The sequence below is a fragment of the Maylandia zebra genome, linkage group LG2, assembly GCF_041146795.1.
Source record: "Maylandia zebra isolate NMK-2024a linkage group LG2, Mzebra_GT3a, whole genome shotgun sequence".
NCBI lineage: Eukaryota > Metazoa > Chordata > Actinopteri > Cichliformes > Cichlidae > Maylandia > Maylandia zebra.
In genome coordinates, this window is record NC_135168.1 from 47,184,351 (window position 1) to 47,203,769 (window position 19,419).

The 19,419-nt window shown below is 39.1% G+C and overlaps 1 protein-coding gene across 1 annotated transcript in view; it reads left to right on the plus strand.

Annotated features, from left to right (window-relative positions):
* glra4a (glycine receptor, alpha 4a) overlaps positions 1-17,518 on the plus strand; it is a 69,495-nt gene extending 51,977 nt beyond the window's left edge. The window contains exon 9 of the mRNA XM_076875728.1: positions 17,380-17,518. Within this exon, the coding sequence (XP_076731843.1) occupies positions 17,380-17,478 (99 nt within the window). The 3' untranslated portion in view covers positions 17,479-17,518. The remainder of the gene's footprint in view (positions 1-17,379) is intronic.
* Positions 17,519-19,419: the final 1,901 nt, after the last annotated feature.

A 19,419-nucleotide genomic window follows, 5' to 3' on the forward strand; every position in this document is an offset into this window, starting at 1 on the left:
ACGGCTAAAAGGGAGATAAAATAAACAGTGAGTTTATCATCTCCAAGTCTAGACACAGTAACTTCCTTTCAGTCAATACAACATGATACTCAATTTTACTTATATAGTGCCAAATCATCAGAAAAATTGTTTCATGTTCCTTTTATATTGTAAGGTAAAGAAGACTTCCATGAGAAAAAAAACACCTTTTTTGCACCACAGCTTTGTAGCTTTTTTAGGAGCCACTACTTCCACAGCTCGATACACCAAAAAACAGGTGATGTCGTCTTTTGTTAATGAAGAATTTGCAGCCAAATTCTTGAAACTAACTGCTGTAAGTTTAGAAAGCTGTGAAAAGGCACTGGACACAGTGTTGAAGCTTTAGTAAATAATTCAATAGACAAACCCATCAACAACCTTTTCTGCTCTTCTTGCAACAACAATGTTCAGACATTCATCTATACCCTGACATTTTTGCACATTCAAAAAACATGCCTAGCAGACAGCCTTTTAATATTAGCTAGATAGCCAGGCAAACACGTGAAGCTGGAGTCCAGCCCGGTTATATGACTCGACACTAGATGTAGCCATGATTGATGCGTCAGCTGGATCTTTCAAATACAGACAGATAGACATCCAGTCTGCTCATTTTAAACCATTCCTCCAACCTGAGACAAGAAAATATTTCTTCAAGAACACTGCAAAAGACAAAAAAACTATATTTCAAGCAGCACTGAAAAACTCCTCACTGTGTATACTTATACAAGAAATCCCATGTGGTTTCATTTCCACTAATCCCTTGCTGTGCTTCTACATTTCTGTAATTCCAACATCTGAGAGAAGCCCTACAGCTGGGAAGACTGCAGCTCAAGGTTTACATGGATAATGCTTATAGATGTATATGCACACTGCACAGTCTTTGTGTGTGAACAGGAGAAACAAGGAATTAGTCACTTCCCTGTCCCTCTGTAGAGAGAATAGGTACCAACTGAAATGATGTCAACCACAGAATTACTTCACTTTAAAAGATTTTAAAACTCCTGGGGGAGAGTTTAGTTGAAGATTGAATTAGGAATGATGCCAGTTCCTCTGCATATTACAGTAGTAATACATGTAATGCAATGTATTGCATATAAAGTATGTCATCTGTGCAATGCCAGAAAGATTTATGCCAGAAAAGTAACCAGGATTAAGACAGGGGCATAAGGACATGTACATTTGATAAAAGGAGACCAGGGGGGAAGAGAACGGACAGTTTTAGGACTATTAAACCTAGAAATGTGCCTAATGCAAAGAGGTCGGGGTCAAAGATATATATATTTTCAAACCTACTTGGTTTACATCTCAGTACTTGTTTCTGCATTTCCTTGTTTCAGTTATGGCTGTTACTCATTTCCTGTTTTATTTTATTGGTTATTTGCTAGTCTCTTGTTTCAGTAGTGCTTTCTCCCCTGTCTGATTTTGACTGACTGTCTTCACCTGTGTAATTGCTTTCACTTGTGTCACCAGCTAGTTCCACTTCCCTGATCACCTCACGTGAATAAATAGTCAAGTCCTTCCCCTCAGTCTGTGTCTTGGTGTCAGTTAATTGTTAATGTGGCTCCTCACACTTGTGCTGGTAGTTTAAAATCAAACAGTGGTTAGAGGATCTAAATGCCCTCATGTACGTCATATAGCACTTAATCATGAAGGTTGGAAAGGGGAATGCATATGACTCACAAAGGGAGATTAAATGTTTGCCACACTGAGATAAGTTTGTAATCCCGTGCCATCATAGTTTTTCATCAAACTGGATGGATGATCCAACATAACTCTAACCTTTATTAAGGCTTTCAGTGTCTGACAACAGTTAAATTAAACTAACGATAAAACAACCTTAAACACAACTAAGGCAAACTGGCTTTGTAGTGTCAGTGTCTGTTAAATAAAACACAATGTCGACTCTTGTCTTGTAATTCAACATCTGAAAATTTGCTTTGATCATGTTATTATAACTTTTTGCAGTTTTTTTCAGATATATTTTTCCATTTTCAGGCAACAGTTTCATAAGAATTACATTGTATTACAGCAGCATTATGTTTATATATACAAGGAGAAACAGATACTTCTTTTAAGGGTTCACAGCACGTTGTATATTATTGTCCAAAATTGAAAAGACAATATTAATATTTACATGATCTGCATCACTTATGTTACTTATTATTTATGATTATGAGTTTTGGCCATTTAAGTTTATATTTACATTTCATTACATGTAAACACCATGTGATTAATACAAAAACACTAAAAAAAACTGTGTAGGTTTACAAAGTAATTATGGGATGATCTCCTGTCCTTTTTTAAAAAGGATGGTCTGGTGTATCCTGATGTAATAAATGTAATAAATAAACGATGTAATAAAGGAAGCGCCAAAGAACTTTTTCTCATTAGTATTTAGAAAATTTGACTAGCTCATGTTTTGGATGCCATGTAGACACCTCTGGGTCAGTTCACTCAGCTAAATCGATTATTCAACCCCAGCCCAGGTCTGGAACACAAAGCCAGTGCAGAAGTGTTTAAACCTACAGGCAGAGTGCTTTCCTCTGGAAATCTTTCCTGTTTATTCAAAGGACTAACTCTGTGTAGTCCACAGAGAACAAATTAGCTCATTTTTCACAAAAAAACAAACATTGCATTGAGATATTGGTTCTTTTACATACTTAATCCCATTTTCCATAACTTAAAACAAGTTTATAATTATGATCCTCGCATCTTGTTCGTGTTTCACATTGCCTTATTAAGATAAACTAAATGCAAAGAAAAAGGCAGTAAGTACCCACCAACCCACCAACCCAGGGCCGTCTGCCTCCGTTCCACCTCTCCTGCTGCTGTGCAAGTGAACAGAGGATTTTCTCCACCTCCTTCTCTCCCCTGTCTAACAGACACGACTGTCACTGTCATTAATGCCCAAGAGAGTAGGAGAGGGAGACAGTTCGCGTCCTTTTTCCGCTGCTGCTGCTCTGACACAAATCAGAGTTGGAGGTGTTTGGCTCAGAGTGGTGAACTAAGAGGGAAAATAATTATTTTCCTGTGAGACGGTGCATGTGTGAGCACACGCACGTGCCTTCGTGTGTGCGTGAGTGTGTGTTAAGACCGCTAAATGTCTCTTTGGCTTCTCACCAAAGAGATAAAAAATAAAGAGCAAAAGAGACTTACACAGTCATTCGCTGTTCTTAAGGAATGGTCATTCCTTTTATTGCTTCTATTTCTGTGACTCATAGTCAAAGTCGTTGAACACCAGAGACTTTGATACTTTGATTTTGTATGCCAGTGTTTCTAATTCATTTATTTTGTAGACAAGCATAACAGCATGCATACAGAGAAATGCTGGTTTGATGTCACTTTTCAATTAGTTTTGGGGATTACTTTTCACAGTCACGCTGCCAGTTCAGTCAAAACATTTTTTTATCATTGGAAACAGAAAAGACTTTATCCTGAAGGCTGCCTTCTCCTGAGGGCATTTATAAAGTGAACTGTAAGGTTCTTATGAATGGATGATGCAACTTTACTGTTCAATTTAAGAACCTCAAGTTCACTCCGTCTTAGTGCATCAGAAATTTAAAGAGCAGCAGACAAGAGATGCTTCTTGTTCACGCAGACAAGCAGCTGCGGCGGTCAGTTTTCTTGGGTAAAAGCCTTTTTAAAAACTCTGCAGGTACACTTCTAATCCTGGGGTATTTTTGGAATTTTAGTTGGATCCTTGGGAAACTCTAGACTCACCTGGATCTTCTCTAAAACACTGTAGAAGCACATCTTGTACAAGTACAGTGTTTTCCCTGGTAGCATGCCTTCTGCAGGTTGAGCTCAGGCTGTGGCCTCAGCAGATTCATTGTTATTGCTTATTAATGAGACTATTGTTTTTACAGAACAGAACAGAAGGTCAGGTGAACTCCCCAGCACCTGTGACACAGTCTGAACTGTTGAGGTCATCAGGGCGTTTATCTTTGGGAAAATAAAAACATGTTGGTGTTGATCACCAACAAATTTTAAATTCTTCCAGTGAACTCCAGTCATTTGCATAATTCCTGGCTTTGCAGGCCTTGCAGCAGTCTTTGGAGTTAGCTGTAACTTCTCTCTAACCTGGTGTTTTTATGGTTATGAAGGGGGTTCGCACCTTACTGTACTTTGCATCTCCATAATTTATGCTGTCTTTAAAACACTGTAAAACTCTCTGGCTTCCCCTGATTAGCCTCCAGGCAAATGCTTATTTCTGTAAGCTGATTAAAAACATGACCTTATATTTTATACTGTACTGTTTAACACTGATTGCACCTGAAATAATGAAGCTAAAACTTATCTGCCCCCAAAAAGACTTTTTAGTAACATATGGATTTAAAGAAATGCATAATTGTAATTATGGGATCTGCCTGTGCTTTAGCCGTGAGGTCGTACTTTTCAGATGATTATTAACCTTTGGATTTGCACACTAACTTTGGTTTCATGGGCATTTGGCTTTGGCACTGTATGTTTTCATGCCCATGGGTCCATGCAGACGTCTGCATGCCTGTATGTTTTCCCACTAAGACTTTCCATTAAAATGAACCAACTGTGACCTGAAGTGGCAGACTTGAAGTGAGTTATTACTTGCTGATGTGTTGCCAACTGTCCTTCTCTCTATACGCGATTAAATATCTTCAAGTCTTTAGACGAGTTTTCTTGAAATTTCTTTAAGCAGTCTTCAGGAGTAGTTCTCCAAGCTTGTTGAAGGATAGTCTTAATGTCTTGCTTGAATGTTGGCCGGCTTTTGTTCCATTTTCTACCAATAATGTTGATTGCACTCTCTGTCAGTAATTCCATGACATGAAAGTGTTTCAAGACCACTTTAATTGTCATGCTGAAAAATGAAGCCATTGCCAATCAGCTGTTTTCCATATCTGAAAATTGCATGCTGTGTGAAAATCTGATGGTACTTTGTTCATATCGACTTTGACAAGATCCCCAACACAACTGGCTGAAATGCAGCCAGCAGCAGCAAACATGACAGAGCCTCCACTGTGTTTTAGAGATGGCTGTTGCCCACCCTCCTGACCTCCACAGACATACTGATGATGATTTGAACCAAAATATTAAAATCTGGATTCAATAAAACCTGTTGCCATTGATTTTTCCATACAATTATATGTGTAATTTTTCATCTCAGCCCTTTCTCCTTGTTTTTCTCTCTTAAGCGTGCCATTGTCAAAACCAGCCTTCATTAATCATCTTAAAATGGTCATGAACAAAGATGGACTAAGAAAATAGTGAAAAGGCTGCCGTTGTCCAAAGAAAACCTTTGAAAGGCCTTCAGAAAGCCTGCAGAGCTACTGCTCAGAATCACAAATTAAAAGAAAGTCTTCTCGTAGGCAAAGAATAAAGAAATGAGGAGTGCTTAGTACTGTTTAACCAAGGACTGAAGATGAACGTTCTCACTGCAAAATGACCCAGGACTGGTCAGTGAAGTTCTTTACTGTTATTGTCTTTGTAATGCAGATGAATAAGGACATCCGGGTGTGCCCACTCACAGTGTCACAGCTGGCCAATTAGAAGTTCCTAATGAACACTCTACTTTTTGTTTTTTTACTCTAATAGTGACCATAATGTAGACAATCATCATTACGGTGGTGATGACTGAGAATATAAACTCATCAGGTTAAGTGCTTACTAAGCTCGCAAGAGGACAGTTTTCCTATAGACTTCTTTACTTCCTTTTTCTTTGCAGTCAGTTGCCCCCTGTTGTCCTTCCAGATAGACTGCAGGTTTAATGCAAGATCACACTTGCTTTTCCCTTACCTGTATCACATGTAGACTCGAAACACCCCAAAAGACACAAGTTTCACAAACAGATAAGCAGGTGATCTTGCTCATTATCACTATATTTCCTTACTTCTGTGAAAAGTTCCTATTGTCATTGTAAATATCTCGAATTTCTAAGGTCTAAAATGGCCCTAATACATACAAATGTATCTTGTAATAAAATAGATACTTCAAATAGATCTACAAATAGCATCATAAAAAAAATGTCCTCCAATTCCTTACTTGAAGGTGGCACCAGCTCTGACAATTCAAAAAGGTCATTTTCTTCTGCACTAATTAACGACGGGGCAAAGAAAAGTTCCTTCCCTAAATATCACATATCCAAACGAATGCCAAACACAGCACGGTAATGAATGCTTGGGATGTCTCTTAAGGTTAGCTTTTCCATCTTCATCTTAGCTGTTTTCAGCAGCAGGTCAAAGGTAATGCTGAATCGCTAAGACCCTGTCAGTGTGCTAATTCTTTGCTTTGTCTCTGCTCTAAATTAGTATGCAGTTTAACTTCAGACCTCTCGAGCAAAATAAGTAGACCCTTTTCTTTTTAAACAATACCACCTTATTGCATATTTTAGCAATATAACAGTTTCTGGACGAGCGTTTAAGTGATCTCTAATATTTGCCCTTGATGCATGCAATCAGTTCATATAGGAAATCTGCAACATGAATTGCTAAAACATGGTGGAGGTTCTTTTTATATTTAGCCAAGTTATTTTTTTAATATATTTAAATTTGTTTGTATGTGCTAAGCCAATTAAGAAAAACTTTGCAGCTCCAGCACACTCTAGGTTGAAGTAGCACTCGCTGACTCCCTACCTTAGATACCAAGACTATAAGGACGGTATTGCCTCTATAGCTTATCCATGAAGAGACTGCAGCACTATAAGCATTTTGTGTGCTTCACCACCTGCAGTCACAGATAACTGTGAGTGCCGTGGTAGGTCTCCCAGCCCGATTCCTGTCATCCAAATATCTGATCCTTCAGTATGAGTGTATCCTCCTTCTACTGAGGTGGGTGATCTGATACTGTTAGAGGAAAATGTCATGTACCTCAGCCTCATCTCTTGTTTTTTATCCTTACTGTTTTACATGGAACTGAAGTGGTGCAACCAGGCTATGGGTTCACAGCAATAAATAAGAAAAAAGGCTGCTTTCATGTGGTTTAAATATGGGACACGCTGTAGCTCTGCCTTATGGGAAAGTAAGTGAAGTGCTTTAATGAACATGTCACCCTGTGTTTTCTGTGTGAGGACACAGTGTTTATAAACCAAGTGCATTATGGGGAAAGCCTCTTTCTTCTAGAAATGGAAATCATCCTTTCTCCCTGTTCACAGCCTGTGGTTGCTGCAGCCCACTGGAAACAACATGACATCCAGAATCAAGGCTGGTAGCCTTGTAGTTGGGTGCTGCTGGATTTGATAAGTTGAATCTAATCCACACATCAGTGGTAGATAAAGAACAGCAGACCAGTGACAATTTTGCTACAGCAGGGCAGCTGTGCTTTAGTTGCAGGGGTAGCTGTGGTTTAGTAAAGTAAAAAAATGTCATTTGCAGGTCCGTGACAGGATGTTAACTCTACTCTCTGTCATGCAGCCCCCCAGCCCCCCACACACAACTTCCTAAACATTCACACTGGACCAAATGCATATAAACAGAATTCCCACCTTACAAGGTTGATTGCCATGCAACTAGGATCTTTACATTTGAGAAGGATAGCCATCCAAATGTCAGTGAACACAAACAACTCAGAGACCGTTTGAGAAGTGACCTGCCTTGTGAGGTGCTGCTTTCAAAGCTGAGGCGTCACATCAACCTGCTTCAGCTGTCACTGCTGTCGTTGGTCCTGCAACACCTTAAGTCAGTGATAAGTAGGAAGAATGGGTTCGTGGGAATCTGCCACTGTAACACGGTGGCCTCTGTCAACAGCGTGTTGTCTGAGCAGCCTGAAATACCAGCTCGTTCTCATTCCTGGGGTGTAAAATAATGTTTAGTGCATTCACAGTGCTTCATTTGTTTATTTTTTTAATACATGTTTTTCACAAAGCAGTCTTTATTTTACTCTGTCATTTTGTTTTTAGAACTTTGAGGTGAAAAATTAATTTGATCCATTGTAAAATAAGGCTGCAACAGGAAAAATGTGAAACAAGTGAAGTGCATCAAATACTTTCCGCATGCACTATTGTTTTGGCAAGCTGTTGCCAGAAAGTGTCTTTTGGTGACACCAACCAAGTATTTTTTAGTGCCCAAACCTAATCAGTGAAAAATAAATTTAAAAAAAAAGGGAATGAAATGAATCAGTAATTGCAAAAAAGTGAAGTGAAAAACTCAAAAATCACAACAGAACATAAACCAGGGCCTCCTGTTTAATAAAGCTCAGCCTTATAAGAGATAGGCAGCACATGACACACAGCATCATGTCAAGCCTTTGAATGAGAACATATTAGAAATATATAAGCAAAGAGTTCAAGGAGTTTAAGGGATAGTGGTACTTTCTTTTCTATCTATTGTAGGTAAAGTAGGAGAAACTAGTTTTTCTGGTTTGCTTGGTTTACTTTTTTAACAGTAACTCAGAACCCGTTTGTTAGGAGCTCACGACAGGGTGTTTAATAGTTCAATGTTTAAACGTTTATTTTCTTCTACAAAACCATGTAGAAGTAAACTGGAGGTTGTCCAGAGACACACAAGGAGGGAACTTTGAAGTCAAGAGCGTCCAAGTTTAAGTCACAGGTACACTGCTTAATACCTTTTTTCTCCAGGCTATGTGATATTTTTATATATCAGCATTATAACAACCAGTGTTAATCACTTGGCTTGTCATAGGGGAGGAGATGCAATGTGTTTACTCATTACTGGCAGCTGCCTGAAATTTTAGTGGGCAAAGAGGCCAATAGTGACTCAGCAGGGCTTTCCACCTACTGTAAATATGTGATAATGCTTTCAATACCATGACAAGCAAAATAAACAAAGCAAATCTGAAAAAAAAAGACTCCTTGCTTCTGTTATCTAAGAAACACAAGTTTGATAGAAAAAGTTTACCAGATATTTCGCAAACTAGGGAACCTGATAAAATACAGATAAGCCAGCACTTCCTCTAAGTCTTGTTGCCTAGGAAACAAAAGGGGCCCGTTGAGGAGCCAAGAGTGAATAATTCTGTGAGGATGTAATTGAAGAGGAGGCAACGAGTCTATGGGGGCTGAAGCATGAAGGTGTGCATATATGAGTGTGTTTGCGTTTGCGTGAGCATGCATGATGCAGGAAGCTTGCGGTGGAGAAAAGGGACTCTGCTGTTTGAAGGAGATGCACCAGGATCAACACCAGTGATTCGAGCGTGCGAGCTCTTCTCTCACCTTTTTTTCTCATTGCTGTGAGCAGTCTCTGCAGGAGCTTCAAAAATAAACATCACATCTTTCTTTGTTAACTCTGTGAGCTTTGCAGCTGCACACTGTTTCAGTGAAAAACCCTCCACCGCGCTGAAATGTGAAAGACAAGACTCGGGAGGATTCGGTGGGTGATACCACCCCCTTTTATTTACTGTCCACAGTCCACAGTTATAGTCTGTCCCATCCAGTTATCCAGTGTGTCACAGCGTGGGCTAAACCTTGCATTTTTTTCATTGTTTGCCCGTGATGTATGGAAGTTAACTGCATAGGTGAATGTCATAAAATGTCCTTATCTGTGGCTGTTTGTTCACCATTACCACAAAATCTTAAAGTTTTTCTGTGGCATCATTGAGGTTTCCTCTTTTAAGTCAGCTTAAAGTAAACAGAGCATTACAAGTAAGGAGAGATGCACACAATAAATATAAAGAGATATTAAAAATTCCTTCCCATCATTAAACCTGCACCAATTAATAATTTAATTAATTAATGTAAAAATAATTAATCATATGGTTCAATTCCATTTTATTTATATAGCGCCAAATCACAACAACAGTTGCCTCACTGCGATTTATATTGTAGACCCTACAATAATACATACAAAGAAAAACCCAACAATCATATGACCCCCTGTGAGCAAGCACTTTGGTGACAGTGGGGAGGAAAAACTCCCTTTTAACAGGAAGAAACATCCGGCAGCACCAGGCTCAGGGAGGGGCGGGGCCATCTGCTGTGATTGGTTGGGGTGAGAGAAGGAAGACAGGATAAAGACAAGCTGAGGAAGAGAGACAGAGATTGGTTGAATGTCAAATTTACTCTTTGTTTTTTAAGTTTCACATCTTGTCGTTTCGTTTACACACCTCGTACGTCACATACTCACCTGATCCTCACCTGATCCTCACCTGATCCTCACCTGCCACAGGTTTTGCTCCCAGCATTCCTTTTACATATGCATCCTTGTTTTCCTTGTTTCTATATGGGGAAATTGTCATTTCACTTTCCTGCAGTTTGCTGGGTTTGCAAACTACTCTCATTCTTTTCTTCTCTTTTTCAGTCCTTAGATTATCATGCCATATTTAATTAAACTTAAAACTAGTGATTAAACTCAGAATATAATGAGTAGGGTCTTTTTTTTCCACAGGAAAGCGTGCAGGTTTTAGGCGTTTCCACATTGGCTTCATTTTTAGATCTTGAAGTTGCATCCATCTTTTATACGTAGTCTGTGATTCCAAATAAAGATTTTCTTTGTCTCTGTTTCCGTGTTCAGACTTTACAGCCATTTTAACTGCCTTGGTTATCTTTCAGTGCTTTTTTTCTATAGCAGCAAAGTAGATTGTTTAGCAGCTTAGAGGAGAGAGCTAAAAGAAAAGGACTGCTAGACAAGTAGACGCTGTCAAATGGCCAAAAACACAACCACAAATTAGTGTAAAGTGCAAGTTTACTTTACTTCATGTATCGTTGATGACAATAGCAATGTTAAAAAGACTGCTCTTTAAATTTACTTTTATAAAGAGCATTCGATTTCAAGAGTTTGGGGGCTTAAAACAGAAGGTGGCCTCACTGGTATTCATAAGACACACAAGAAGGAGCAGTCGACGACATGATCTAACATCATGTTATTTCTCTACACCCTCTCCAGGTAAAAATTTGTGCACTCATTCCTGGTTCTCCAGTATAAAAAACTTTGTCATAGCTTCTTATCATGAAAGTAATACTCTGAGATTTCTGTCTCACCCAAAAACAGACTGTTCATGAGAGGATTACCCTTTATCTGCCCTTTTCTGTTTTGTCAAAGCAAAGAGGGAAAATTCAGTTTTGTGATGTTGTAGATTAGAAAGTGTGTTGAATCGTAGCAGGCTGATTTATTCGAGCTCAAACAATGCCCAGGCGTCTGTACATGTCAGTTTTATTTTGCCTGTTTTAAGTAGTTTTATCACATTAGATGAATTCAGAACGCCCTGTTAAAATTGCCTTCTAATCTACAAAACCGACTGGAAAAGAAAAATCACAAATTCAGGCAGAAAAATTCTGAGCGTAATAGCAGTCACAACCTTTAGTCTCTGTCAGATAATTAAAGAGCCGTGAACAGGCTTTGTTTTAACCTATCAATCCCTCATTAGCATTTAATATAAAAAGAACTAAGCACTGAAGTTTTAGCATCTTCAAGCATACAGAAAACCATCCTAATAGGTTAAAATCTCATTTGAATCCAATTATGCCTTTGCCATTTGATTCAAGTGTTGCAAAGCTTACCAGCCAAGTGCAACAGGAGTAATGAGCTAAAACCTTCATTTTCACAGTCTGTAAACAATAGGGGGGATGAGAGGACATGGTTGTGGAATTGCAATCATGGGATCTCCTGAATGCACAGTGATGGTGAACTTGCCTTGTTACCATGGTGATCCTGTTCATAAAATTTTAATTCCTGCATCACACTGACCATGCTTTCCCTCTAAAACAAATCATAGTGGGGGCCATGTTTTCTGGCTTACTACGCTATTTTAGTCCATTAAGATCACTTGTGTTGTTTTGCTGTCAGAAACAAAGTTTCTAGTTTAACTAACAGAGAAATACGACTTTTTTGATAACCTTTTTTGTGGCTCTACCGCACCGTGCATGACCAGGTGGAATAATATGACTTGATAACCTGCTTCCTTCAGGCTATTGCTTATTTCCATCACCAAATAGAGCGATATGACAATACATTTCTGTGATAACAGAGAAGCAGAATGGTGCGCGTGACATTATTTGTTTTGTTCTCCAAGCAAAGAGAATAAAAGATGTGCTCCAGGCTCCAAACTCACCCAGAGAAATCAATTTTCAGGTTCATGGTTACCTGAGACATATTGAACTTCTATACAAAATAATTTCTTCAGGTAACACAAAAGCAGTGTCTCAAAGAAAACACAAGCTGAATCTTTCAGACTCAGATGAAAAATTAAACAGAAAGTGCAGGTCAAAAAGCTTGAAAGTGATTTTACACTTTCAGACTACTGTATGCCTGGAGTACATTAAAACTTTAAGGGCTTAGTCCAATATACTAGTGTAAGCTTTCAAGCTGCAAACTGCTTGGTTCATGGTTAGTCTGGCATCTGAAATCTAATGGTGCATTTATGGCATCACGGTTTATTAATATGTGAAAGGTCAAGTTTGCATCCGTCACACAGATGCTACATTTCAACAACGAAAAACGCTTTAGAAATGGTCAAAAGGTTGACTTTATTTTCACTTTAAGCATTGCATAAAGTGTCCAGAGCTGCTGTTGTACATCTACCTTGCAATCACAAATAACCTGCGGAGTTTATTGAGTCTATAAGCCAGAAAACACCCAAACAAAGGTCACTCAGTCTGGAACTTACACAGCAAAATCAGTGAAGTAAAGCACAATGAGTGGCAGTGATGGAGGACTAAAAAAACTGCTTGCAGCTATTCATGCAGTGGCTGAGAAACAAAAACAGCTCACTCTGGAATAACACCTTTTGACATGACTGCTTTATAAATGTGTTTTTCTATAAGTGCTAATGAACTCCATGTCAAACTAAAAAATGTGCTACATTTCACAATATTTTTTTATAGGTCTCATTAGTCGCCAAATAACAAAAGTTTGTATCATTTTACATATCGGTCATGCTGGATCCTTTCTGTGTGAAGCTTGCAAGCTTCTCTCTGTGCCTGTCTGAGTTCTCTCTGGATACTTTATTATAAACTGCCCATGTCTGCGGATATGAGTTGTAGGTGTTAGTGTGTGGTTGTCTAGCTGTGTTAGGCTTGCAATAGACTGACGACTTGGGTGTGCTCTGCCTCTCACTCTGCGCCAGCTGGCATTCACTCTTTGCCACAACCCTGAATTGCATAAGTGATTAAGACAATGTATGAATCCATGTATGTATAGACAAACTGGCAAGATAAAGTCAAATGAAAGGATCACAAAGGTTAATACATTCCCCCTTTAAAGGACGACATGAATGTTTTTAGCCTCCCAAAATGTCACTAAAAATATAGTATACTTTTTAAGACATGTCAACCAAAACTCCAGTCGTCAACATCAAGATACGATTCTGTGAAACAAAGTAAGGTTAACCACGTTTATCGGCCAGGAACCTTTCGCTTCATGTTTACATTTGGGGTCAATTTTTTGAGGAGGGCTACTGCTAAAAAATGATTATTTCAAAACATCAGGAAGAAAAACAATTTGCAAGAATACACATAAGAGGGCAAATAGCACGGAGAGTGTGTGAGGAGGGTAAACAAGTTATGGCAACAAAGGTTCTTTTTGATTCAAATATCAATTTCCCTGAGCCTGGTTCTTCCTGTTAAAAGGGAGTTTTTCTTTCCTACTATCACCAAGTAAAATTCCTCCTCATGTGAGGGATTGAACTAGATCACACTGCCCAACCTCCAACATCAACAGCTTCCCATTGCAATACAATGTATACTTTAATCTGACTGGTCCTGCATACGATTTAAAATGTTCCTGTGTGGATTGCAGGGACATCAAGTGGCAACCATAAGCAGTCAGTCCATCTAGTAAATGCTGCTGCTGCTAGATAGAAAGTCAGATGATCATCAGAGTATTTAAGGTTCATTATCTGAGCACGATAACATCAGGGATAAATTTTCAAGGCCATCCTTTCAGTAGCTGTCTAGACATCTCTTTCTGGAACGGAAGGGTACATCATCCAAGTCACATTGCAAAAAATCGATCACTTCTCAGTCAATACAAAAATTAAAACAAAGGTACTCAGTATTGACTTCAATGCCCCTGCAATTATTTGGTTTGCCTCTAATTGCTAAATTAGGTGAAGGGACTTAATTCTTACCTGGAACAGTACGGTCTAACTGGAAAACCGAAAACAATATTTTTACCAGAGTTGTGGCAATACACAACTGTCCCTTTGACTTAAATAGACACAGACATGAAAAGTGCCGCAGAATAAGACTTAAACAGAGGCCAATTAGACAGCCTCAAAACTATTAGAGTTAATGTCCCAGACACTAAGCAGAGCAAATCACTGATTTCATCAGAAAATGTACTGCCTGTCTATTTCTTTTGGCTTTTGCAATACACTTTGTTTACCAGCAAGACTACACAACAGACTATTCTATCTAATTACTGTAAAAAATGTGCATCGTCAGGAATCCTAAAGGTAGGATTATCCCTGGCAGGTAATCAGTGTTTCTGTAAGAGCAACTGAAGCAAAGGGCAGCCTTTGTGTGCTCCCTGTCTTTTTAAAGTCTACAAACTGAATTTTGTATTGATTCTACTATTAAAATTGATTTTCTCAATATATACTGAAGTGCCTTCCACAGAGATGTTCTAACTATCTCCACTGGAGTAGCCTCTTATTAGTAATAATATTTCAGATGTAATCATTAGGAGAGTAATACTGAACAACATCCTCGCATTGGCAAAAGAGCAGAATCATAATGTGGTACATAATACTGAGAGCTGTTGTTTATTGCAGAGTCTAGGTGTGAGAAGAGAAAATATTTCAGGTTCTCTTCCCTCAAGGAAAAACATCCAATCTTGAAAAAGTAAAATATATTTGAGAGTCCCAAACTAGACAAACAAGACACTTCTTTCAGTTCAACCCTTTAGCTGTAAAGCAGTGAATAATTTATTATTGAGGTTTTTTTAAGTACCTATGCCTCCGAAACTGATCTGCACAAAAATAGAAAATGAAATACATGACAAAGTCAAAATCATGTTTAATGTCAAATAATTGCTCAGAGAAAGACTGAACATTAGTAAGGAGTGAAAAACTGTGTAATGAGCTATTTAAGGAATGCATGTCATCGCTTCACATTCCTCTAGACATCTTAATCTGCTGGAATACAGAACATGCAGTTACATGGTCCCTTGCTGAGAGAGATTTAATCCGATTCCTGAAGGACCAAGAAATCCATCTTTGCTCTGAGTGCTTACATCTGTGACTTTATGGGAAAAGGAAATGAAATATTCCTGATGCCATCTCATGACTACAACATACTGAGTGAGTGGATTTAACCATACAGGAGATATATATATATATATATATATATATATATATATATATATATATATATATATATATATATATATATAAATAAACACCCAGCACGCCCCTGCGGGCGGTTTATAATTCAAGCTCGGGTCCTCTACCAGAGGCCTGGGAGCTTGAGGGTCCTGCGCAGTATCTTAGCTGTTCCCAGGACTGCGCTCTTCTGGACAGAGATCTCCGATGTTGTTCCTGGGATCTGCTGGAGCCACTCGCCTAGCTTGGGAGTCACCGCACCTAGTGCTCCGATTACCACGGGGACCACCATTACCTTCACCCTCCACATCCTCTCGAGCTCTTCTCTGACCCCTTGGTATTTCTTATATATATATATATATATATATATATATATATATATATATATATATATATATATATATATATATATGTATATATATATATATATATATATATATATATATATATATATATATATATATCTGACATAATGACTTCCTAATTGCATTTTCACTTGTAATAATGGTAATAATGAAGCACTGAATTACTGAATTATATTGAGAATCTAATTAAAGATATCATCTACAATTCAGCTGGATAACCATACAACTTAGTGGTTCATTCTTTCTAATCACATGGTAATTATAGATATCCTAAATTTTAAAAAATAACTAAATATTAAAGTATAGCCAACATCCCCCAATTTTCTTTAGTTAGAAATGTTTGAAATCCAGGGATTGACCCATCAAACTCCAAATAGTAGTAGATGACCTGCTCTACCTCCTGAGCTGAAACTTAGAACACATGGTATTCCCAGGCCCATCCACGTTTTAACCAAGCCCAACCCTGCTAAGCTTCCGAGATCATGCATGCACAGGGTGGTATGGTTGTAAACTAACAAAGTATTAAAGAGTTATAGTTAGCTGAGTGTCTCCACCATCAGCCATGTGCAGTCTTAAAATGGGGGAGAGGAGCTTTCCTTCAGTTGGATGAAGAAATAAAGGCAGGAAATACAAAAAAACACAAAAACCAATCAAAAACAGAAGATTTCAACCAAACATATGAAGCACTCTGCTAGTGAGAGGACAACTACGTCAAAGAGTCTAGTTTGACAAACAGATGGCTCATAGGTCCTCAACTGGCAGCTTTATTCCAATAAGGACAAATCATTTGGAAGAAAAATACAATTTATTGCGAAATTGAAACATTGGGAAGCAATCATAGGGTAAAATCCTAGATAAAGGCAGGATAGTTACAGACCCCCTGGAGTGTAGAAACTGGTGGAACAGAGTCAGCAGATGGCTGATGGAGACTTTGAATGAGATGCCCTGGGCAACCCGGATGAGGTGGAGATGGGGAGGAGAAGAGCTCCACAACAAAGTGCCTGAAAGGGAGAGTGACAGATCTCAATGAATTTGAAGGAAAGGGAGTGGAGGCTGACTGGCTCCAAAAATGTATGACAAAGGATTGTGTGACAAGAGCAGTGACATTGAAACTACAACGGAGGTAAATTTAACAGGGAGAGAAAATCGAAGTGCCAAAGAAAACAGTGATGCAGAAATAGCAAATAACATCAAAATGAACAGATACATAATGTGAGAACAGATTTTCCTAACCATCTAATTCTCAGTCATAATGAGCTGTTATGAAAACAGCTTAAACTTGTGGTAAAAACAGAAGCATCTGATCAGGATGTCTTCCCAGCACCAACTATGAGGTGGCATCTCCCACCAGAAGAAAGCCCTAGGATAGAAGCAGGACACCCCAGAGAGATTAAATCTTGCAGATGACATGCAAATGCCTTGGTGTCCTCCTGGAAGAGCTGGCCCAGGAGACAGAGGTCTGGGCATCTCTGCTCTGCAAAGGTCCAAATGGAAGATCATCTGACAAAACGCTTAACTAACAACTTAATCTCTGTGGGGTATTAAATCCATTTTTAAGCTATTTTTATATGTGTTTGATTAATAAAATATGGGTTTTCCATCAAGTCTAGGTAACATAGACTACTTGCATATAGTTAGGGCTAGACCAGGTGACCCTGAATCCTCCCTTAGTTATGCTGCAATAGACGTAGGCTGCCGGGGATTCCCATGATGCATTGCGTTTTTCCTTTCCAGTCACCTTTCTCACTCACTATATGTTAACAGACCTCTCTGCATTGAATCATATCTGTTATTAACCTCTGTCTCTCTTCCACAGCATGTCTTTATCCTGTCTTCCTTCTCTCACCCCAACCGGCCGCAGCAGATGGCCCCGCCCCTCCCTGAGCCTGGTTCTGCCGGAGGTTTCTTCCTGTGAAAAGGGAGTTTTTCCTTCCCACTGTCGCCAAAGTGCTTGCTCACAGGGGGTCATATGATTGTTGGGTTTTCCTCTGTATCTATGAAGCGCCTTGAGGCGACTTTTGTTGTGATTTGGCGCTATATAAATAAAATTGAATTGAATTGAACTTGTCACACGCCATGAGAGCTCCGAATGAAAGCAGCTCTACAAACAACAAAAAACCAAAATAAATCCTCTGATCATTAAACACGCTGGGTTTTACACTTAATATAATCTTTACTTCATTAACAAAAACGTTTGCACAAGTGATTTGAATTTAACTAACATAACCAAGCTGAAAAATGCACTCAATACATTGACTCATTTACGGGTCATGAGTTTGCCCCTAAAGGTTATTACCAGAGACCGTTTCAGACACACCCCGTCCAACAAGGACCTAATTAAAGTAGCCACATCAGCACATGTAGGCTCTTTCCCTTGTGACACTGGCATAAACAACTTAAGCACCTAATTACACAACAACAGATGATTCCCCAGTGAGGATATGTGAGCCATAGAGTGTTAGTCGTCGTATTTAAGGAAGCACAACTTTCTGATGGCATTTACTTGCACTGCTACCTGTCCCCATAGAGATCAATACAGTAATGAAGCTCAGTGGTGAGGAGGCACACCGTAACACAGCTTTGCCTTTTATTTTATCACCCTACACTTCATAACAAAGTTGCCAACATAAGTCAGCCATGACAGTCATTTCAATTATATGACAGTGGGGAAGAAAGAAACATGATGGATTGGTGTCAAAGCTCCGGGGAGCCATATATACCAGACAGCAAGCACGGGCTGCCCATATGTCAACAACCTCCATTAACCACTGTAAAGACAGAGGCATGCTCCTCTTTTATGCGCTCCTGTGAAAAAACAATGGTTTCCATCACAACCGGGGGCGACATCCCATTTTTACAAGAAGAAAACTGTGTATTCAGATGAGCTGGATTGGCCCATCCATCAGCTGGGAGGGGAGTCAAATTGAAATCTGACATTTAGAGCCCCAACGCCTTTGCTCACTGGCTCTGATATGAACTATAGCATGTGACAAATTGTTTGTATCAGGCCTGTCCCAGGGTGAAGCCTCTGATAATGTTTAGGGTTGAAATAGGCACCCTTGACATTTCGCTGAAAGGTCATGTTTTGTGTTCATTAATGCTCCCTTTTTACATGCACCCACCGGTGGAGGGGGGAGCAGGGGGGTGATATTATTGTCATAATCTGGGTGCGTGCCAACTCAGGGATGCGTCATTTGTTTTGACTCCTCTCAATATCAGAATGCAAGGAGTCATGAGCAACAAAGACGGAGTGTCAGCAGCAGGATCACAGGGGGGTTTTACACAGGCAGTCTGCTGATTCAAATTATGTCACCTCTCCTTTGCAACTACCCCAAAACAACTGATCTGACAGCCAAATAAACCAGTAGCAGCTGTCCCTTAAATTTCTCCAAAAGAGCAAAGTAGCACATTTAATGCAAGACTCATCGCTGTCTCTGCGTGTGTGAGACGATTTCACAAATAAAAACATCCAGGATTATTAATTCTGCACCAGGGTGTCCGTTTACCTCTAAATTAAGAAAGCTATCTGTAATTCATTTTGTGTCAGCGGCAGACAAATTAGTGTCTCGCATCCATAGCTAATACACAGTTTGAAGCAACATCAATATGTACAAAGTCTGCGTTATTGCTGATGCTGTGCGAGGCATTTTTGATTAGGCGGGCTCCTCAGGGTAAATTGGTCCTTTTCTTCTTTTGTTCTTAGTGTCTGATGGAAAGAAAATGCAAGTATCAGGTGAAGGGTTTTCATTTACATTTGAGTACCTCCTATATTAAAACATGGCTTTAGTTTGGGCACAGGGTGATGGTTCCCTAGATTAATCTACTTACCCTTTACTTCCCAAATAAAAAAAAATTA